General features: G+C 47.0%; 1 protein-coding gene across 1 annotated transcript in view; it reads right to left on the bottom strand.

Annotated features, from left to right (window-relative positions):
- The window catches only part of MGLL (monoglyceride lipase), a 594,181-nt gene that overhangs the window by 239,053 nt on the left and 332,145 nt on the right, over nt 1-22,983 (bottom strand). The window contains exon 4 of the mRNA XM_069643369.1: nt 2,600-2,736. Within this exon, the coding sequence (XP_069499470.1) occupies nt 2,600-2,736 (137 nt within the window). The remainder of the gene's footprint in view (nt 1-2,599; nt 2,737-22,983) is intronic.

Raw genomic sequence — 22,983 nt, 5'->3', positions numbered from 1 at the left:
ATCTCATGGATTGTGGACATTGTTTACGGTGCGAGTGCTGTGTCACATGAAATATGCACCAGGTCCATTAACCTGCTCCTAAGGGCTCCACACTTGCATCACTACAGACATATTTCTCGGTTCTGGACCCGAAATTGAGGCACGCCCCTCCAGCTCAACTTCGAGAACTGGCTGATCATCTTCAGTTTCACGAGTCCTTGAAGACTTTTCTTTTTGTTTAAACCTCTTCAGTAAGTGATCTCGGGAGGATAGCTCAGGGGCAACGTGCTCGCTGTGGAAGCAAGACAACACGGAGCACCACAGGTTCATTTCCCAGGTCCACACTTGGAAACCTCTGGGTATTAAGCACGTTATAAATAACCTATGATATCTTCAGCAGTCTGCTTTTCTAGTGCCCAGAGGCCTTCGTGCCTAGGTTTTTGTGCTTTATAAATCCGCATTCATAAATACATGCACATATTTGTTAAACATAAAAATATGTGGGCATACTCATGGTCCCAAAAGGCTCTTTGATCTTATTCAACATGGCCAGGTGCTATTTATTCCCCTCCCGTTTCTTTTAGGTGGGTTGTTAACAGAATTTGAGTCAGTTACTCACTGATTGAATCGTTTGTATCATGAGTGAAAGAGCATTATGTTTAGACACAGCAATACATTAACAAACTTGGCCAGAGAGATTTATTTACAATTTGCAGACTTGAGGTAAACAAGACCACGCTAACTGTGCCACAATACATGTTTGCTGACTCTCATGATTTATGTTTTGAGGCAGGCAGCACCCCTTTTAGGCAACACACTTCGATCTTTATATCACGCCCGTTTGTTAGAGCACCACCTCCATTTTGTATTCCACTTAAAGCACTGACTGTAATCATGCATGTATGTGACAGGGGTGGAGCCAGAGGGTTAGGGTGGGCGTTGACTGCCTTGACCCCTCCTTGATGCCCGGTTTCCCATATCTGCCTGCTCCCTGCTGAGCTGGCCTGGCAGCAAAGCAATGGCTTCTTTCTTTTTTAACGGTGCACAGGAGTGAGCTGTATGCCGCAGTGTGCCCAGGCCTTTTTGGCACCACCTACTGCTGGCCACCATTTGCTTGGAAACCAAGCTGGAGCATACCTGGGTGCCGTCTTGTTCTGGAGAGTTGTCACGTGTCACCCGGAGTGAGAGGAGACTACTGAAGCAGCAGCTTGTGAACTTGAAGTACAGTTGAAGCAAAACAAGTACATACATGTGTACATTTTTTTATGTATTGCAGGGTATGTCTGCAAGATTTTGAATGCGTGCACACTTATTTGTTTGTGTGTATGTGTGTTCTTGTCTGTGGAAGAATAATGGGTGTGTGTTTGGTAGTGGTGCTTGCATCATGAAAGAAATATATAGTAACAATGCAGGTTTGTTTGTGCAATGTCATCGAAACTGCTATATTGGGAATTTTGGTATAGATTCTGGCTTCAGCTTCATAAAAGTGATTTACATTGCCCATACTGGCATTGACTGCTGACGCAAATCAAAGCGATTTCAAAGCGATTTTCACTAGGAATGCTGGCATATATTTGAAGGGCAGCTTCATTGAGTATTTTACAGTGGCAATGATGGCACACATGTGCCAGTAGTGGAGCTGGGTGGTTTGGGTGGTTCAACAGCTTTTGGCCCATCTTCAACGCCCAGTGTGGCTTCCATGAAACTGACTTACAATGGAAATGCTGGCAATTTCAGTCCTGATTAATGGACTATGTGTTTCCCTTAGTTCTCTTACGGTCTGACTCTTGTGTGTTTGTGCATCTAGTCTTGGTTTTATGTGCGCCCTGAGGCCTGTGGGCACGTGGCGCGGTATAAAAAAAAAAGAAAATATGCTGTGGATAAAGGTATCATGAGCCTACTGTAAACTGTTCCTGTGTACTGTTGGTAACAAGGAATCTATTGTGTTTTTTTCATGTATTTGCCAGTTGTAAATTGTATGGATTTTCACCCCATTTTTCTAATAATTTGTGCTGTAAAATACACCATTGCGACACATTGTTCTAAACATTTTCTCAAGAGGAGAAACCCTCATAATCCCAAGTACATTACTTAGACCTCCCACACCATGCTTGGTCACTAATGGTCAGTGCCCCCGCAAGAGACACCTGCATCCCTTCACCCACAGCACCCAAGCCTTCCTCTGCCACTGACATATGCATGGTAATGGTACTGGCCATGCAGAGTGGTGGCTAGTATATTTGAGAACCAGGGGCCCTTGTTTCTACACCAAATGAAGGATGCAAGGTTTGCTTTAAAAATGGACTTCCATCTTACACCTAGTGCAGTGCGTGGTGTGCCCCTGCTATAGCATGATCATCATGCACAATGCACATGCGCGGTGGCCAAGGCCGGCCCCGGAGTCTGTGGCGTGGCATGCGTTTCACAGAGGACCTTCGTTATGCCGATGCCTATGCGTGCAACTGCAGTCCCAGCCCATTCTATTTTTATCTAATAGACCAGGATTTTGTTTGCTGGTGTGACGTGTTATTTCACAATTCCTTGTCCGAATTCTAAGGGACTAGAAACAGATGTGGTCTGCTGCCAGATGTAGAGACTTAGAGGAATGCATGCTGCTTACCATGGAGTGGCCAAGAATGAAAACAGGCAGCCCCGGGTGTTCCTTCTTCATGAGGTCAACGTGCTGTAAACTGTCTCTGATGTACACCTGGAAATCCGATACAGCCAGACGGTCTCCTTCACTCTGCCCATGGCCAACTATAAGAAAACAGAGCAGTCTTCAATCACAGGGTCTCTTCCTGGAATGCCCAGGGGCAATGGCACAGCAAACAACAGTCCCGTGCGTATGTGCAACTAGAATGAGAAACACTGGCATGGCACATCTTCTGTCAGCTGAAAACATTTAGTTAGAACGAAGCACATAATGGGACCCAAGAAAGGAAGGGGGGAGAAAGAGTTAATAAACAGGGAAGAATGCAAAGAAAGATGGAAGTAGGAAGAGGGAATGAAAGGGGAAAGAAGAAAGGAAAGCAAATGGAAAGGAAAACAAGGGAAAGAATGAGTGGATGAAGAACAGGTAAACAAAAAGGATTATTGAAGAATGTAATGAAGGAAGGGGAAAAAGAAAGGGAAAGACAGAAGGAGAGAAAGAAGGAAGGGAGTAGGACAGGATGACGAGGAAAGAAGGAAGCAGGGTAGAATAAAAGAGGAGAATGTAAAAAGGAAGAGCAAAGACGGAAGCAGAGAGAACGAATGGATGAATAGGAAAGAAGTAAACAAAGAGAAGAAAAAGGGAAGCATATAAAAAGAAGACGAAAAAAGGAAGGGGGGAAGGAATAGATGAATAGGAACGGGAAGAGAAGTGAAAGAAAGAATAGTCGGAGAGGAAAGAAGCATGGGAAGGAAATACAAAGAACACAAGTAAAGATGGAAAATGAAAATGTAAAAGGAAATAAGGAAGAGAAGATAAAATCAAAGAAGTAAAAAACAAAGGGACGGAAGAATCAAAGTAAAGAAGAAAAAGAAAAATGATAAAAGCATGGAATTCACTCAATAAGAAGAAAATGATGAAAGAATGTAATGAAAGAGAGCCCAAAACAGCCCAAAACCGAAAGAGGAAAGAGAAAAAGAAAGAAACAGAGAGAGAAAGAAAGAGTTGAAGACGTAGAGAAAAGAAGAAAGAAAAATATTAATATTACACAATGAGGTGTCATTTGGGGGTCGCCAGAGGTTGGCCTTGCAACCGCTGTGGTCTCTGTTGCTACCCCTAAAAACTTTTTTTACAAAATCTTTTTTTTTTAAATGGAAGCTCCTGGGCTGTGACCAGCGCCATGTGGGCGCTTTGTTTCTGGAGTGGCTAGCTTTCTTGTTCAGACCTCAAAAACAGGGTGTTCCACAAGTGTAACACTTTGACCAGTGAACCTAAAGAATAGGAATAACACATAATGTGTCTTTCTGGAATTCTATACAATAATTGCTAGACTCATCAAAGGTTTATTTCAGGCACACTTCAGGGGGGGAATCAATGATTTAGTCAAATTCACAATACAGACAAAAACATTAGCATCCATTTCGGTCTATTTATTTTTCTTTTTGCAAGTTGCAGTTTATAGCATCTTTTTTCTACCATTGTCTTTGTTACGATCATCACAAGACATTCCATCTCGGTGTCCTCGGTCACTTGACAAAATCCTTGTGCCTAAAAGCTTGTGTAGAGCGTAGAAATGTTGGACCATAACACATAAAGTGGCCCTTGATTTCATTGTGCCACACATAATGCGTTGTTGTCTTCCTCCATGGCATGCTGTTCAGGATGTTTGTTTGCATGCATGAGGTAACGCGTGCCCATAGTACGGGATGCCGTGTGAGTGAGCTGCTTTCCCTGCGCTACTCTAAATTCTTAAATGCGCAGTTATGAATCTTCCCAATGGTATGTATTTTGTCAGCCTCTGAAGCCTGAAAAGTAGATCCACACAGGCGTGACATGTGGCTACATTTCCACCAGGCATGCAGATGTACTGGCCTGCTGTTAAATCTCACTTGCCAGTTTAATGGTATCCACTACAGAGTGTAATTTGCTTTCTGACTTTGGGAATATTCAGACATGTAATTGCTCATTTTACTCTAGCCGGTAAAATAGCTCAGTGGGCTGAGCGCTTCCTGTTGCGATGTGTTTGTGATCTGTAGGTTGCAGGTTCAAATTCCGGCAAGGCCGACTCAGCCTTTCAACCTTCTGAGGTTGATAGATGAGTACCAACACAGATTGGGTGGTATTGTATGTATATTTGTCTTATATAAAGTACGTCTGCTTGCAGTCACAGTAATTTGGTAATATGGACCTATACACACTGATATTAATGATACCTATGGTGATCCATTTTTGCATGATTGTAACCATATTTTTCGTAGTGTACTTAGGAAAAATGCTATGTCATGCCACTTCCTGTTTTGTCAAGGGGTGAAAAGGTTGTGTTCCATCGCTTCCTGTGATGTCACTTCAGGATGGGGTCAAATGATGTCACTTCCTGTGATGTCAAAAGTGCCATGTGATGTCACTTTCGCTACCTCTGGCATTTTGGTGTAATGACGTCCCTGATGAGGTTTTTGGGATATTCTGATAAGCTGTTGAAGACTGCTTCAGAGCGCTATTGTGGGCCACTTTTCATGTTTGGCTGTAATTCTGTTGGAATTACCACCACTACGCCCTGCAGATTTACTGCGGGTTTTACGGGAGGCGCTAAGGCTGTGTTAATCCACATTTATTTGATTTGGCACTGGATTTCAGCAAGCAGTAATTCCGCCACTGCGAATCAGACGATTTTGGCAGTTCAAATGCTGGAGGTAAACCCTCCCCTTCACCACCCACCTCAGAATTCGATAGTGTGGAAAAGTGGTGGTAAATTGGCAGTAATGGAATTACCGCCACTTTACCACCACTTGTACTTGCACCACTGAACTCAAGAGGCCCAATTTGTTTCACCAACATATGCTGTACACAAAGCTTGAGTGACGGTGAATCACAAAACACTGACAACCAAAAGAAAACAACAACCTCTTCGAAAACTGCCATAACAACATGAGGACACGGCGTGCATCCAGGATTAAAGATAGACCAATACAGTCTTATTATTTCTTTTATTAATTACTGAACTTTGTTTTTCCGGTTCCTTTTGTTAATTGTTTCACATTTGCTCAAATGTACTTCCGAACTTCCTTTACAGAATGGCTTAGAAAATACACAAGGGCAGAAGGACTCTTTGAAGCAATTTAAATATAGAATATGTTGTGTGATAAAAACAGAGACAGAAGATGGTTGTCTATCTATACCTTGATATGACAAGTGCAGCAAATCAGACACATGCTCAAGCATCCACCACATGGAAGGCCTTGCCAGGAGGATAGCTCAGAGGCAATGCGTGTGTCTTGGAAGCAAGACAATGCATAGGGACACAGGTTCGAGTCCCGGCTATTACTTAGAAACTGGTCTCCAGCATTAAGCGCTTTAATTAATTGTCTGACAGGGAAAGGGAACACTACAATGAAACCTTTAGAGCTGGTGCTGCCATAACCAAACAGATGCTTGGTTTCTAGGTGCTGTATCTTCCTGCCATGCCATCAAGCAGTGGAATATGGAAGTCATGTTCCACTACTGCAGTAGTCTGCAACCTCTGGCGTGACAGCTGATTTGGACTACATCAACCGAAATCCTTCGCTGCTCCCTATGCTGGCTAGGGCTGATGGGAGTTGTAATCTAAAACATGAGGAAAAGCCAAGGTTTTCAGATCCCTCTCAGCAGCCTCAATGCAGTCTTGTCTGTGCCTCCTCAGTATCTGTGGATAGGGAGGGGAAAGGAGGGTGACAACAGAGGGTAATGGCAGAGGGCGATCGGACTGCAGGCATACCTCCTGCATCCAGCCCCTGTAACGCTTGTCTTTAGGGACCATACAGTGGGTAAAAAAAGACATTGAGAGGACCATATACCACATACAATTGTAGATGCACAATATTTGGCCACCATAGACGGTTCAAGCTTCGTTTATCAGATGTCACTTGGAGCCCTTTGGTGGAATGCCCTCCCATCCACAATTAGTAAGCCTCTGCCACTTTGTGCCAACCAACAAACAGTGCCTTGGTACGTTTAATAAGCATTGTCAAAGGCAATAGGTCTGGATATTGCATAGTGGGAAAATGTCTGTGTTATCAGTCATCGGTTTGATATGCCCAGGTACTCCCGCCACTTTCAAGGCTATGCCATTCAATGCCCAGGTGCTAGAATTATTTTCGAGGTATTGCCAAGATATGCTCAGGCATGCATGCCACCATATCCCAGGTCTTGCCGGGGGAGTCAGCTTTTCACGATTTCCTATCACAGATCATGGGGCTCAGTGCACACGCTGCTATTGGGCCCCATTACGAGTTGGCGGTAAATCAGCCCTGTGACATTACTACGGGATTACAAGTGGTAGTATGGCAGTGTAAATACTAATGTTTGGACTCCATTGGGATCTTCAATGCATTTACTGTGAGTGGTTATAACTCGCTATAACTCTGTTGATTTGTAGGGGTACGGGGCAGGATGTAAAGCCAGCATGCTGCTGGAGTTGAATCACACATTTACCACCAAACTCACAATTCGGCCGTACAGTAAAGGTGGCGGTGATTCCATTACCAGTAGAAAGGTGGCAGTATCGGAATTACTGCCACATTTTTGTTGCACCACCAAACTCGTAATTAGACACAACGAGCTATGATGTGCTTCCGGGTCTGCTCAGTGTTCTCCTTAGAGAGCGAAGACACAAGGCATTGGTGACCACGGGACAACGAAGGACAATGCACTGTTTAAAACTTTAAAACGTGATGATTATCAGAAACGAATACACCTTGAAAGCATCTCTGCTGTGCAGGGGAACGGTGGCCGAGCAGAGAACTGAATTACTTCTGCTTGTGACCGATATAACATTTTGACCTTGCAAAGTCTGATTGCTGTCAAATGTTTCCAATAAGACTTGTAACGTGATCGACCAGCTCTGCGAAGAAGCCTGCATTTTATAATCAAATTGCATTCCCAGGGTTTTTGTGGTCAGGTTATGCTTTGCCACCACCACACTGCTGTGAGGTGACACAGTAGAGTGCATATTGAGAAATACATTGCCGTGAGAACAACACATCAACAACCGCACACAATACTGTGTTCATTTCCGAGAATACAACGTGACTGGGTGCGGGAGAGCAGTCAGTAAACCATTCATTAGTGATTGGTGGTTATTGAAAGATAATGGCTCATTCTGAGTCGAGCGTTGCTGTAATAAAGTGCGGAATTCAAGGATACCGTCACTTCACCGGACCACCTGACTACGGTGGTGCCGGTGGAGTACCTGGGTTACCTAAATATTAGAGGTAAGCCAGGCACCCTACCGGCCAAAAAAGCCCTTGTTACCGTGGCGATAAGGACGGAAAATCCCTGTGGACTCCTATGGGACTCCATGAATGTGGATCAACACCGCTCCGACGGCACCTAAATCTGCCAGACAGGGTGCCGGAAACGGCATCCACATTTGCCAGTATCCTGGTGGCTCTACCGCCAGGATACCGCCATGGTTGGAATGAGGCCCAATGCCGCCAAGACTTGTGTGCAGACATTCTAAAAGAACACCATTGGCGAACTGTGCTGTGAGTCCAAGCCCTCGTAGTTCCATAGCCTCCGGATTGCTCCCTTTTCTGTCTGCCGCTAGAGCAGAAAGTAGTGGCCAAAACTAAAATGTGTGAATCAGGAAAAAACACACTGCAAGGTCTTCCCACACATCCACAAACTCCTTCACAAACATCTTGCACTCCCCTCAGAACTTGGGCCGCAATATGGAAGCAGGCTGCTGGTTCTGGTGAGGGTATATTACCTGCTTTAGTTGGAGGGTAAACCTGGGCAAGAGAGGGCAGCAACTAGACACACGTGTATACATTAATACAGACAATGGGAGGAGGATTAAACCAAGCATAAGACAAACAGAAAACCAGGCTGCCTACAAACTGGACATCGGTTCCTGTGCAGGCGTCTTGAGTTTGAAGGCATAGAGCGAGGCATGCACATCTACCCACCATTACTTATTAGCATCCTCGGCGGGTGTGGGAGCCAATCAGGTTGCTCAAAACTCATGCTGAATCTACTGATGCAAGCCCGGGTTCGGAGCGACCGACCCGAGTGCTCTGCACACCCACCCTCCACCGGCCATACTGTTTTCCCTCCTCACCTGCCCCCCAACCTCACATCCAGCCCCTGAACAGCCCTCCAACCCCATCCAATTTACCTTGAATGGGCTCCTCTGCCCTGGTTCCACAGCCCACTCTGCTCCATCAGCTTGGCTTTCTGGGAAGCTATGGAAATGGAAGAGGGGCTCAGAGCGGAGCCCCGCCTTCCATTTGCATGGCTACCTGACTCTGGGAATGAAACAGCGCGGACAGGGTTTTTTTTCTCCTTTTGATATTAGCACCTCGAGGGTTTGCCTCTGGGTGCTAATAGCAAAAATACCCCGTTCTGCGGGCTTCACAGGCACGGAAATGGCACTGGGAACCGGCGTTACAGGCTGCAACCTGGGAATTACAGGCTGGTGAAGCCCGCAGAATGCGAGCAAGGTTGCTTAGCCCTGATGGAGTGGGGCATTTTCTCCATTACTGAGGGACCTTCTTTGGATGTTTTAATAAAAGTATAAATGCTAAAATCCCCAAAGCAATGGAGGCAAGCTGCATTGCATGCACAAATAACAAACAGCGTACCGCAGTGGCGCTGAATTCCTTGGCGTGGAAAGTTGAAAAGCCTTTAGAAAGATACCCACCATGTTGGTCGCAGGTAAAAATAACAAAAAATGTTATTATTATTATTATTATTATTATTAGTATTATTAGTATTATTATTATTAGTATGGTTTTTATTGAGAGCGGACCCGGCTTCGAGAAGCAACGCAGCGCTTTGCAGAGGTATAGAACAATATAGATACATACCAGAGCACTTTTCAGAGGTAACAACAGAACAAATATACAGCCGGGGGTGGGATACAGAGGGGCACCTAGGATGGGTATAGCTGTACCGGTGTCGTGGAAGAGAGGGGCGGGCAGTGTCTAGCGAATCAGGTGGCACGGGCGCAAGGTGATGGGCTAGGCATAGAGGAGCAGAGGCTCATTGAAGAGGCGGTTCTTGAGTTCTTTTCTGAATTGTAGGAGCTTGGGGGCGAGTCTGATGCTGAAGGGGAGGAGGTTCCATAGTCTTGAGGCGCAAGCAGAGAAGGCTTGTTTTCTGGTCCTTTCCTTTTTGCAGCGGCGGGTGGGGTTAGGTATAAGGAAAGTGGGGTGGGGGTAGAGGAGGTCGGTGTGGGGATCTCCCCTTGCATTTTGGGTTTAAAAAAAAGTGTTGTTTTTACCCCTGATTAAAAAATTGAATTCTTCTAACATAGAATCTTTTGTAATGTTTACTGCGCTCATGAGCAGCGGTCCTTGGCAGGAAGACAGGAAGTCATATCATTGCTGATCGGGGGGTGGGGGGGGTCGTGACAAGACCTCAAAATAAAACATGGTGGTGTGTGGTGGACCACCTTATCTCTGCCAAAGGCTAGTCCAGCTCAAGAAGCAGGAAGACCCTGGCATTCACTGAGGTGAAGGACTGAGGCGATGGTCCCTTGTAAGACGATAGCGTCAACCTACAGGAAGGGTTCAAACTAAAGATGACTTATCGCTGTCCTGGTTGGGTAGCATACACATCACAGGGCAGCGGGTACAGCCGGAGAAGGTGAGCCCAGGAGTAAAACACTACAGGCAGTGAGTTAAACAACATACCGGGCGCGGCTGTTCATGGGGTAAACCCAGTGAATATGCCGCTAAAGGAAGAAAAGAAAAAACGTGAGAAACAAACCTGGGTACAAATGGTGTTCACGGAAAGTGAGAGCAGCAAACACACAATGAGAAAAGTGATGATGTAAGCCGTGGTCACCAACTTGTGCAGGCCACTATTCACATCTCAGGGAAGATGAACGTTTCTCACTGGACATAACAAATGAAGAAAATGGGCCTCATTACAACCTTGCCGGTCCGGAAACAACGGTGCCGGTAAGCTTACCAGAACTGTTGTTTACGGACCAGCAAAGTACAAGGCTGCCGGGCGGGTGCCCTCCCGCTCCTCAGTTCTGACTTGCCGGGCGGAATGGCACCCGGCTGCAGGTTTTCATGGAAGCACCGACACCGTTATTACCATTGCTGGTGCTTACGTGGTCCCCACTCCAATAGAGTCCTATGGTAATGGGGAACAATATTTTACCAGCGCCTGACTTCCCGGCCGCTGGGGTTGTAATCCCCCGGTGTTACCAGCAAGTCAGACGCCGGCAAAATATTTACGGGTCCGTAGGCAACCATCCGGTATCACCGGAACGGTTACTGCCGGACCTGTAATGAGGCCCAATCGCTCTTTCTAAAAGAGGGGCTCAAACTACACCCAAAAGTGGGCAGAGGAATTCCGTGGGTCACTGATCAAAGGGTTCTCCGATTGCAAAATAATGCTGATAACTTTAGGGGTGTTAACCGCCCTGGCTTGGCCTTCCACCCAACCCTCAGCTCTCCCCACTCGAATAATGTTTGAACACCTTTTTCCTATAAAAAAAGTTTACTATTTCCCAATGTCATGTGTGGACCTCTCAAACCCCAAAAAATGCCCTTCTAGCGCACCATGGGGGGTGGGAAACATGGTTGGCAGTAGCTTTTTGGGTCCTCATTTCTTCCCTTAGATTAACTAAAAATCACCTGCGTGGGCCTCCAGGGGGGTCGGTGCGGGGGTCCTAAATGATTCGACCAGCGAAAGTTTGTGCTGTTACTATATTTATTTATTTGTTGTGCATTTGTAATTTACATCACGTAAATTGTGTGAGAGTTTAGCGCGTGTCGTCTCGAACGCCTCTTCTTTCCCAGCGAATGAGTAACGAGCAGAACTCACCGGGGAGAACTCACAGGGGTTCTTCCTTTAAGTCCCAGAAAGTTGCAACACAACTCCTTTGAATTTCCAACCACTCCAAGATGGGGAAGTAAAACAACAGGTTGACTTTTCGCGACTGCAAAGCTCCTGGAACATGTGTTTCTCTCGGAAAGGCGGAGGAATCGCAAATCTATTCCCCCTTGTGTTGAAAGGATAATGGCACACCAGGATGGGAGCTGGGTTTCCCGGTCATATTAATTGAATACGCCCGTCAAGTGCTGCTGGATTCAGAATTTGCTGTGGTGCTTTTTGTGTTAGGGGCAGCAGGGGACAGATACATTGTTCCGACCCACAAGAGGCCTGTTCGTCACCAGGCATTCGGTGGGCTTTCAGCGCTGGCTGAACAGCGTGACACCCGGAATGGACGTTCAGAATGGAGGGGTTCTATTGTGTTTAAATATGAGTGCGTACAGCATTAAAAATAACAAACCTAACAATCAGTCATTAGGTGATGCAAAGGACTCTAATTTCAGAATGTATATTTAAGCACTTTCTACACAACTACTGTTAAAAAAGAATTCTGTGTTTTACTGCACAAACATAGTCGCCAGGTTTCCCAGTTCCATGCAGAATCTTTGAGCCAATCCTGTGTTTCCTTCCGCGCTGCATGCTGCGACTTGTAGGCCCACCCTTGCAATGGGAAAAACAAAACTACAAGTTCCAGCGTGCAACTGGAAAGAAAAACCAGGACTGGGTCAAGGTGTCACGCATGGAGCTGGGAAATTTGGCAGGGAGGCGTAGATGCCCTTTCTGTTATCAAAGTCTTTACGTTCCCCGTTACTCCTCCATATCGAAGGCGTTGCCGGAGGACGGTTCAATATGACGGGGGCGAAACGAGATAAATTAAAAAACCCGGCGAAAATAAGACAATAAAAAGTTGATGAAAAATGTAATGAACATTGCAAATGTTGGTCGGACGAAAGCCATTTCTTTAAAGAAAATGTGACCTGGCGAAAAAAAAGATCTTTAATAACTGGATATACTGTGATCTGTTCATGAAATGAATCATTTCTCCCACCCGAGCTTACTTTCAGGGCCGGCTTTAGGCCCGGGCAACCTGAGCAGTCGCTCGGGGCGCCACATTAGCCCCCCACCACTCCAGCTCAGTGGAGTCTTTCAAGGGCTCCCCTGAGATGGTGTAGTAGGTAAAGGCGCCCTATTGAAAGGAAATGCGCCCGCTCTCGCAGGAACCAGCATGAGAGCAGGGCGCATTTCATTTCGATAGGGCGCTGAGGCTAAACTAGCATCAGCGGCGTCTTGGAGTGATAAACTCCCAGCACGGAAGCGGGAGCTAATCATTTCAGTAGGACGCTGATGCTAAACAAGCATGTGGCAGCCTTTGAAAGGCATCAGCGCCCTTTTGAAGTGATTAACTCCCTGCTCCCTTTGAAGTGATTAACTCCCTGCTCCAGCATGGGAGCAGGGAGTAAGGCACTTAAATAGAGCGCTGCTACTAGGTGCCCCACCCGCCTTGACCAGGGGAAGCAGGAGGGGAGTGAGACACCACATTTATTTTGCTCGTCCTGGGCGGTGCAGGATTCAAGGCCAGTCCTGCCTACATATTGCCACCGTACTCCCCCCGTTCTGTGTTTCACTGTCATATCGAATTCCCACCTTCGCTATCGAGTTTGGGGGTGGGATGCAACTGTAACCCCATATGTGCACACCTATTCGTAGGCAACACGCCCCCATTAGGACAGAAACGACACCCGGCTTTCCAATCTGTGAGTTGCCACAGCCTTGCTTGCTCTTTTTAGTAGTGCCTGGAAGGCCAGAGTTCCCTTTTTACATACGCTTTATTTGCTGTATGATTTTTTTATGCAACAGCATTTTTTTCTCATTTTTGAATTTTGGCAAAAGTTGTTGGTCATGGATTTGTTTTTCGGTGAATATCCATGCATCCTTAACAGGTAAACTAGTGAGTATTAACCACTCGGCGGGAGACGCAGTTTAAAGTGTGATCTCTGTCCAGCAGTTATAGATGACCAGCAGGCAGTTATAGAAGGTGTTATTGATGACTGATCGTCAACCAATAACTGCATGTCATCTGCATACTACCACAATCTAATGCCTGAAAATCGAATGGGCTTCATCAGCAAACATGCAGGGCATCAGTGCTGAGCCCTGTGGCACCCATCAGTAGGGCGCAATGGAAACGGTGTGGTCTATATTAACCGCTGTATGAGCAGTTACTCTACTCCTATCTGCTGGGGTCCAGGCAAGAGGAAATGATGGCCGAAAGCCGCCACCATTACCAATAGGATGGCAGTAGACCTTTAATAGCCCATCTTCCAGGGTCAGTTGTTAGTTGTATCAGGAGCGTGGGCAGGACTCTCCTGGGTGAAGTTGGCACAGTGCCAGTAGGTAGTGAAAGAGATCTCTCAACGGGCCAGCTACAGCTGGGTGAGAGCAGTTTAATGCGAGCAGCAGGGCAGATGTCCAAAGGCGATTTTGGCCATTTTCATTGATGGATTGCCCTGTCCACGCTGCCTAAGTCTAATGAGAGAAAGTCCTGTTGCTTCATAGCCTCTTAAAGGACGCCTCGTACTTGACCTGCTACCTTACACTAAGCTGCTCTGCAATGTTCCAAGAAGACTCTGTTCTGCTCACATGGGACCCAGCTGCACCGGGCCCAAGGCAGAGGACTTTAAATTCCCTCCAAATTTCTTGGTTTTTCATTTTCAAATTATCGCTCACTCCCACCAATCTTGCACACCTTATGAAAGTGCCCGGCACTGCGGCAGGTCGCACAGTCCGCAGCACAGAGCCAGTATTTCAGAGATTAAACTTGGGGAAATCATACTTACCGAGCAGTTGTGTAGAGAGGGTGGGCATCTGTGGTATATACGTGGGACCGAGGGCAGAGCTAGCCTTCCGAACGTGGGGGGCACTTGTATTCACTAGAACAGCTTGTCCCTTACCCCTTCATTTGACCCCAGAAGCCCCCCACTAACTGTTTCCCTTGGTATTAAAACCTGTCTCAAAATGATTTGGCCTGGTTAGTCTATATAGTGATGATTGTATTGGTCAATAGGGGGACTGTAATGTTCTCATTATGACTGCACTATATACTGGAAGTGATGCCTAGAAATGAATATTGCACAATTTAATAAATAAGCCAGTTTAGAGTGTTACGACAATTATAAAGATTTCCGTTAGTAATAGCTTATTTTGCTATGAATACACACCATTTTGTCTCCCAAAATGTCCTTTCATCTTGGAAAGGGTCAGACTCAGATTAAAACCAATACTCTGTTTATTCAGTGAGTACCAAGGCGACATTCCATTATGTGTGCTTGCCAGTGATTGGTTGGTAGTGCTGGAAAAACCGTACGAACCAACACTAATAACAAACAAAAAGAAACCAGCCTGGACCTGTGCTCCCTTGCAAGGACGGTCAGAATCTCCAAATCCCTCACAGATCCTATCCGCATATCTCTTACGTCTGCCGTAAGGACAATGTGCCATCGTGTGAGGCCTACAAATACCAGGCCGCGCGCCTCCTTGCGCATTAGGACAATGTGCCGTCAGTGTGATGCCTACAAACACCAGGCTGCGCGCCTCCTTGAGAGATGCCTTTGTCGCTGCTGCTTTCATTCTACTTTTAACCATAAAAAACAGAGCAGTCCACCCCTTCAAGCTATGTGTTTATTCTCTGGTCACGGTACTGCCATCAACGGCTGGAGTGGCTCTAGAAAACATGGACCTGACAATGCGATGATCGCTGAGAGAGTGCGAGATAGAGACAGTGCGACAAAGAGCGAGAGGGAGCGGGAGAGAAGGTTGGATCGGCGGATGATGTATATGCTATGCTGGGTAAAAGCCAGTATTATTCTATTCTTGTTCTGTGGAGGGGGAGGGGAGATGCCGGAGCCTCGTTTTTAGTCTCGGTTGGTCTCTTAAGGTATGAGCTACCACTTCCTCTTGAGCCTCCATTTCAGAAGCTTGGTTTTGTGCACCAGAATTTGCTTTGTGGTGTTCTCCGTAAATTTGTATGCTATATCCGCATGCGCAATATGTGATCATGCTTGCGACAGAGCAGTACATAATAATAATGCATGTCTTGTATAGCGCTACGCCCCATAGGTCTCAGAGCACTGAAATAACAGAAGACAATATTATCACACAGAGTGGTACTCAATTTATCGGCCTCGTAAGGATCAAAGTCTGAGTTGACGCTGCCAGATTCGAGCTTGCCACAGCAGGCTGTGCACAGATATCAGGGGCGAGCACTTAGCTAAACTGTGCTATCTGACCGGCTTGGATGGTGATTGCCACTGTGACACCACCCTCACTCCAAAACACATTGTGGGATTGTACTTGGACTGAACTGGTGCAGCGGGGTTCCAATATCCTAGAATTCTGCATGCAGTGTTGCATGTGTGGTCTATGCGGACCAAGTAGTACTGCATGCCACAATGCATGGAATTTGTGGTATGGAAGATATCTGGTCAAAACCCTTATGTCCTGCAACCTCAGAATGAGGTTGTATATGTACACACTAAAGACTACATCGAGCCAACGTCTAACCTTCACGAATGGGATAGGTAGGTTGGGGTAGGTAGGTTTTGTCGCTGAAGAAATTGTCGAATTTGATAGCATTTCATTTTTTTAACGAATTTGGCTGCAAATATAAGTGGGGAATTGCTTAAGGGTAATAATTAAGTTGGGGGGAAGTGGGGTAGTATGCAGGGCGTCTACCCCGCATGTATTCGTGGCCAAATGTAATTTTTAAAAAAACAATTTGAATTCGATAATTTCCTTTAGATGAAATCACAGAGAACCTCACGCTCTCTACTATCCTGGGATTTCTCTTTACAGTGTAGTTACAAACTCACGGACAGCTCTGCTCCCTACTATCCTGGGATTTCTATTTACAGTGTAGTTACAAACTCACGGACAGCTCTGCTCCCTACTATCCTGGGATTTCTGTTCACAGTGCAATTACAATCTTGCGGATAGCTTTGCTGTCTACTATCCTGGGATTTTTCTTTACAGCGCAGTCACAAACTAACAGATAGCTCTGCTCTCTACTATCCTGGGATTTCTCTTTACAGAGCAGTTACAAACTAACAGATAGCTCTGCTCTCTACTTTCCTGGGATTTCTCTTTACAGTGCAGTTACAAACTCACGGATAGCTCTGTTCATTACTATCCTGGGATTTCTCTTTACAGTGCAGTTACAAACTCACAGTGCAGTTACAAACTCACGGATAGCTCTGTTCATTACTATCCTGGGATTTCTCTTTACAGTGCAGTTACAAACTCACAGCGCAGTTACAAACTTACGGATAGCTCTGCTCTCTACTATCCTGGGATTTCTCTTTAGAGTGGAGTTACAAACTCACGGACAGCTCTGCTCTCTACTATCCTGGGATTTCTCATCACAGTGCAGTTACAAACTCATGGACAGCTCTGCTCCCTACTATCCTGGGATTTCTCTTTACAGCACAGTTACAAACTAACGGATAGCTCTGCTCTCTACTATCCTGGGATTTCTCTTTACAGCACAGTTACAAACTCATGGATAGCTCTGCTCACTACTATCCTGGGATTTCTCTTTACAATGCAGTTACAAGCTCGCCCAAAAGCATTTTCCACATTTTCAGATGATAATCGGTTGTCGCTGCTCATTGATATCCCGCCTTAGGCTAAAGTTCCTCCAGCTGCATGCACATGTAATCTTGAGCCACTTGGAAGCCCGATAAGGTTTGCAGTGGCCCTGCCCTCTCTTTCCCACAAAAGAAGGTTGCACATCAAGCGCTGTGAGCACCGAACGCAGCGCTCAATGATCAAATCTGCCGACTTTCCAGTTCTTTTGACCCGACCAAGTTTTTAACTTTGATGTCTTTTCTCTGTCGGTAACAAAACGTCCCCGCTGAAGCTAACGAGTCTATTAAAAGTTAGAATTCTCCAGCTCAGGCAGGCTCGGGGCATGAAGAGAAGACCTTGACCCCTTTGTGAGCGAGATCAATTCGAGTGGAGACAACTGCATCTTAAGCCCAGGGCCTCTAGCATCTCAAAGTGGAACATTTTACTAAAGGCCATGTGGAAGTTAAAAATATTACAGCCCAGCTTTCATTAAGTCTTGTGATGCAAGGTAGGATCGGAAAATCACCTGATTTTGTGCGCTGCATAAAACAAGCACTGGCTTTTCTCAGTGCCCAGTACTTTGCGGGGTACACCACTTGCTAGCTATTGCCATCAGGTGTTCAGGTAGTCACACTACGACCCTAGGCTAGCTACTGCCACCAGCAGTCAAGGTTCTCTCACCTTTGTCAAGGACTGCTATGGAATGACCAGATACACGACTGCTATGGATTGCAATCAAATGCCTACACCATGCAAGGCATTGTCTTAAATTGCCCAGGTACTGTAAACCGAGTGACTGTTATCCATGCCATGTCAAGTATGCCTGTGATCAGTTACAATGCACTACTTTTCATGCGGAAGGGTACATATGCTGGGTATACTGTACTTAGTCCAGTCTATCCCCTCAACACACTATCATGCACAAAGCAATAGGAGGCTTTTGGTGACTGCTCACCAATCAGACAAAGGAAAAAGGAGCTGCAACCATCTCCCAAAGCTGTATTGATATTGATATTTTATTTCTATCGCGCTCGTACACAAGTGTTTCAGAGCACGACAAGGCAAGGGAGGGGAACAGGGGAGAACAAAACAGCGATCTTACTAGGCCCAGTGACATTGAGAACGTGCAAATGCATGGGAGAGGGGGCGGGGAAAGTGCATGAAAGGGGGGACAAGTGGAATAAATTAATAATAAAGGCAACAAACGGTGGTAGTGCAGCCAGCAATTTGCAAGTGCTAGGTTTAAGGCAGCAGACTGGGTAGGTCTGATAAGTGCAGGAAGAAAAAGGGGGGTGCTGTATGGGTACAGATACATACCCCAGTGCAAGGGATGCCCCAGAGGCAGTGCGGGAGGGTGGCGGGGTGAGCAGGTACCTGGGACAGTGGGTGGCCAGGTGCACGGTGCCAAGAGCGAACAGATCAGCAGGAGAGAGGGGGAGCGAAGGCAGAAGAAAAGAAGAATGTCTTGAGGTGCCTCCGGAACCGGAGATGGTACTCCTCAAATTTTAGAGTGGAAGGGAGGCTGTTCCAGAGGGATGCCCCAGCCGAAGGCAGAGATCTACCCCCAGCTTGTTTCTTTGAAAAATGACTGACCCTGAGGGAATTGGAGGTAGAGGAGTGAAGAGCTTGAGAGGGGAGGTATTTGCAGAGGGATAGCTGAAGGTATTTTGGACCCAGACCCTAGAAAGCCTTGTGGACAATGCAGAGGGTTTTGAATTTAATCCATGCATCCACTGGGAGGCAATGGAGATATTTCAGAGCTGGAGAGAAAAGATCCAAGGGCTTGAGGCCAAGGGCAAGTCTCACAGTCCTGTTCTGGATTAGTTGCAGAGGGTGGAGAGTAGAGGCAGGTAGATTAAGAGGCTGTTACAATAGTCCAATATAGAGAGAACCAGAGCTTGGGATACCATGAGCTTCTGGGGGAAGGAGAGGAAATGCAGAGTACCTCTGAGGAGGTGCAGTAGGAAGTTAGACTTTTTAGAGACCTCAGAGATGTGGGTGGAGAAGCAAAGGGTGGAGTCAAAGATGACCCCAAGGTTCTTAGCCTCACAGGTGGGTGTAGGAGTAGGGCCAAGGGAAGCCAGCCAGAGAGTGAGGTGAAAGGATGCTGAAGGTGTGCCAATGAGGAGGATCTCAGTCTTGCTGGCATTCACACAAAGATCATTGGCGGCACACCAATCTTGAATGGCAGTTAGGCAATCAGAGATAAGAGAGGGAGAGGAGGTGGCCGAGGGGAGCCTGAAAATGAGTTGAGTGTCGTCAGCATAGCACTGGAAATTTGAGCAGAAAATGGCAATGCAGTGGGCGAGAGTTGCCAGGTATTGGTTGAAAACCCAGGGTGAGAGGTTAGACCCATGGGGAACACCACAAGTAGAGAGGTAGATAGATGATAAGAAGGACCCAAGTTGGACCTGGGAGGGTCAATCAGAGAGGAAAGAGGTCAGCCAGGCCAGAGCCTGATCAGTGATACCCAGGTTTTCATGGAGACGGTTGAGCAGGATGGTGTGGTTGACCGTGTCGAAGGCAGAAGAGCGATCGAGGAGGATGAGGACAGGGGGAATGTTAGAGTCAAGGTTGGAGAGCAGATCTTCACGGATGTTCAGGAGAGCAGTTTCCGTGCTTCTGGCAGCTCTGAAGCCAGACTGGTGGTCATGGAGACAGCCAACAGAATACGTGGAATGAAGTTTAAGCTGAGAGATGGCCAACTCTTCCAACATTTGCCCAGAAAGGGAGTAATGGAAATTGGGCGATAGTTAGCTGGACAAGAAGGATCAGCTGTGGGTTTCTTGAGAAGAGGATGAACAAGGGAGTGCTTCAGAGGGGAGGGGAAGGATCCTGAGGCAAAGGAGTGGTTGCAGAAATCAGCAAGGGCCAGAGTGAGAGTCTCAATGTGGTCCTTGATGGTTTTAGAGGAACAGGGATGACCCTGTTTTGACAAGGCTTTCATAGATCGGACTTGTCTAGTGACCTCGTCATGGGAGAAAAGAGGAAAGGATGAGAAGGATGGTGGGGGGTGACTAAAGGAGGATGAGGAATCACAGATGGAGTGGAGAGGGGGGATGATGGTGGAGAGGGAGGACAGGATGTCCTGGGTTTTTTAAATGAAGTGTGAGGCATTGCAAAGAGCCTGGGAGGCAACAGGAGGGGTAGAGACTGCAGCAGGGTTGGCCAGCACCTTGCAGATTTTAAAGAGTTTGGCCGAGTTGTAAGATGCCACAGAGACACAAGCTTGAATGTGGACTCTCTTCTTGGTGAGGACAGAGAGTCGGTATTGCCTTTATAGCAGGCGACAGGCCAGTTTGTCAGAGGATGAACAGGAAGCCCTCCATTTCCTCTCAGCTGCCCTACACTTAGGTTTAAGTGTAGCTAGGTCAGAGTCATACCAGGAATTGCACTCAGCTTTGGACTTCAATCCTCATGACAGGGGCAAGAGTATCAGAAATTGAAGAGTAGAGCAGAGACAGGGCTGTGTCAGGATGTGAGATAGCCAGAGGTGGAGGGGGGGGGAGAAAGTGGCAGCAAAAGCCTCAACGGACACACGCTTCATGGGCCGGATGTCCGAGAAGGTAGGTAGCAGTGTTGGGGTAGGCTTGGCTTGGGGGGAAGAGAGGGAGGGATGAGAGGAGAGGAGGGAGTGATCGCTCCAGGAGAGAGGAGTGGTCAGATGGAGGGAGGTCAGAGGAGATCAAGACATCGAGTGTGTGCCCTGCAGAGTGATTCGGGCCAGAGGAGAGGATGGACAGGGAGAGGGAGTCGCAGAGGTCATGGAAGAGTACAGAGGAGGAACAAGGAGAGGCTAAATGTATATTGAGGTCACCAAGGAGGAGGAGTTGTGTGGTAGAGGCCAGGAGGGAGAAGGAGAGGTCCGCCCACTCAGAGAGAAATTAGGTGAATTGACCAGGAGTCCGGTAGATGGTAGCCACAGTAAGAGAATGGGTAGGCGAGAGAGAAAGCCTACAGAGAAGGCATTCAAAAGAGGAGTAGGTCTAAGTGGGAATGATAGAGGCAGGAATCCACTCAGGAAAGATCAGGGCTACCCCCCCCACCGGACCAGGAGGATCCTGACAGAGCTGGCCGTGAACCATGTCTCAAGTAAGACCAAGGACATCAAGATCTAGTTCTTCAAGGAGGTGGCAGATGTCACATGAGTGTTTGACAGCAAAGCGAGAGTTGAGAGTGGCAATATGAAGAAGGTTGCTAGCCTTAAAGACCTTCCGGGGAGGGTTACAGATCTGAGATACGCCCTGCGGAGGAGAAAGAGCCCTAGGAGGTGCAGAGGAGGAGGAGACGGAGGGCAAGGTAACCAAGGGGAGAGGAGGAGACCGCAGGAGATGAGAGGAAATTGATGAGGCGAGGGAAGCGAGGGAAGCGCCTATCAAAGAAGGGGAGACTGACCTGAGGGCCTTGGACCTTGACAGTGCCATTTAGGTAGACATTCATGATGACTTTAGAGGAGTCGAAGGAAGCCATGAGAACTTCCCAGCGAGTGCCACCATTAATGGGAGCGGAGAAGATAGTACAGAGCCCAGAGATCATATGAGGAGTCCATAGATCTGGCGAAGGAACGACAAAGAGGATGTCAGTGAGAATCTGTCTGGAGGAAGCATTGGAGTAGGTGTCGGCGATAGGAAGACCAGGGTTAGAGGCCAATACATCTTTTTTGAACTTCTTCCTACCATACTTAGTGAGAAGGGAAGGATATTCAATGGAGAAGTAGTTGGAAAAGAAAGGAGAAACAGAGAGCGCCATGCGGGTGGAAGTGAGGAGAGGATGGAGAAACTGGGGTGGTGTGGGGGCTAAGGCAGGTAGGTGTGGGACAAAAGAGAGTGGTGATGCCACTGGGATGACGAGTTACAGAGAAGCATCAGTATACAAGCAAACACAGCAAGATTTGACTTTTTAGCACAAAGCAAACACAGCAAGATTTAACTTTTTAGCACAAAGCAAACACAACAAGATGTGACTTTTCAATCTTGGATTCAAATGGTATCAAAGGGTTTTAGGAAGCAGTGCACATCAGGAAGACAACATTGAAAGTAACAAGCAGAAAGAACAGTGATAGTCAAAGTTGGTAGGAGTGAGTCCATAAGGAGGGAACTAACCCATAATTCTAGAGGAGGCAAAGGCAAGGCAGTCCGGATTTCTAAAGGGAGTGAGGTGGCAGCATCAGGAAGGACCCCAATTAGCGTTCCGGAAGCGGACAGGGAGCAGACAGGGGCCTTAGAAGTGGGCCTTGCTGAGAGGGCTGGCTATAGACTGCTGGTCCTTGATTGGATGCAAGAAAACACCCAGCAACCAATGGGAGCACAGCCTGCCGACACAACAAAGAAAACCATGGCGGCCATCTTGAAAGGGCCAAAAAACTGTCAAATAAGCAGGCAATAGTGAGAAAACGTGTGCTTTCAACTTGTGCTTGTGTATGGCGATGTTGGGTCTTGCAAAGACCGCAAAAGGGGGTGGGGTGGAGCGGGGACGGGGCCAGGATGTGCCACTTTAAAATAAAAATGTAACCAGGAGAATGTTGTGTATAGGACGCATCAGCACCCTATTGTTATTAAATGCGCTCCGCCGCCACATTAAATAACAAAGGGGCACCTGCCGTGCCTTCTGCCACTATGCCAGCTCGGGGGAGCCCTTGAAAGACTCCTCCGAGATGGCATGGTGGGGGGGTAATGGCGCCCTTTTGCTATTAAACAGCAATTCTGTTTGTTGGTTTTTTGGTGGATTTACCGCTGGAATACCAGCAAACTTCTAATGAGCCCCATCTTGATCTCCACTTGGTTCTCCAGAGGAAGCCAACGGAAGGACATCATGGAGGTGAAATTTGACTGCAATTACCCCAGTGTAAACATTGTGGATCTATGGCATGCTGCAGTCCCTGGAACATTTTACCCAGATTTGCGGGT

Source organism: Ambystoma mexicanum, chromosome 2p (genome assembly GCF_040938575.1).
Source record: "Ambystoma mexicanum isolate Mex_15411 chromosome 2p, UKY_AmexF1_1, whole genome shotgun sequence".
NCBI lineage: Eukaryota > Metazoa > Chordata > Amphibia > Caudata > Ambystomatidae > Ambystoma > Ambystoma mexicanum.
Note: the sequence above shows the minus strand (reverse complement) of the source record. Positions and strands in the feature narration are given on the sequence as shown.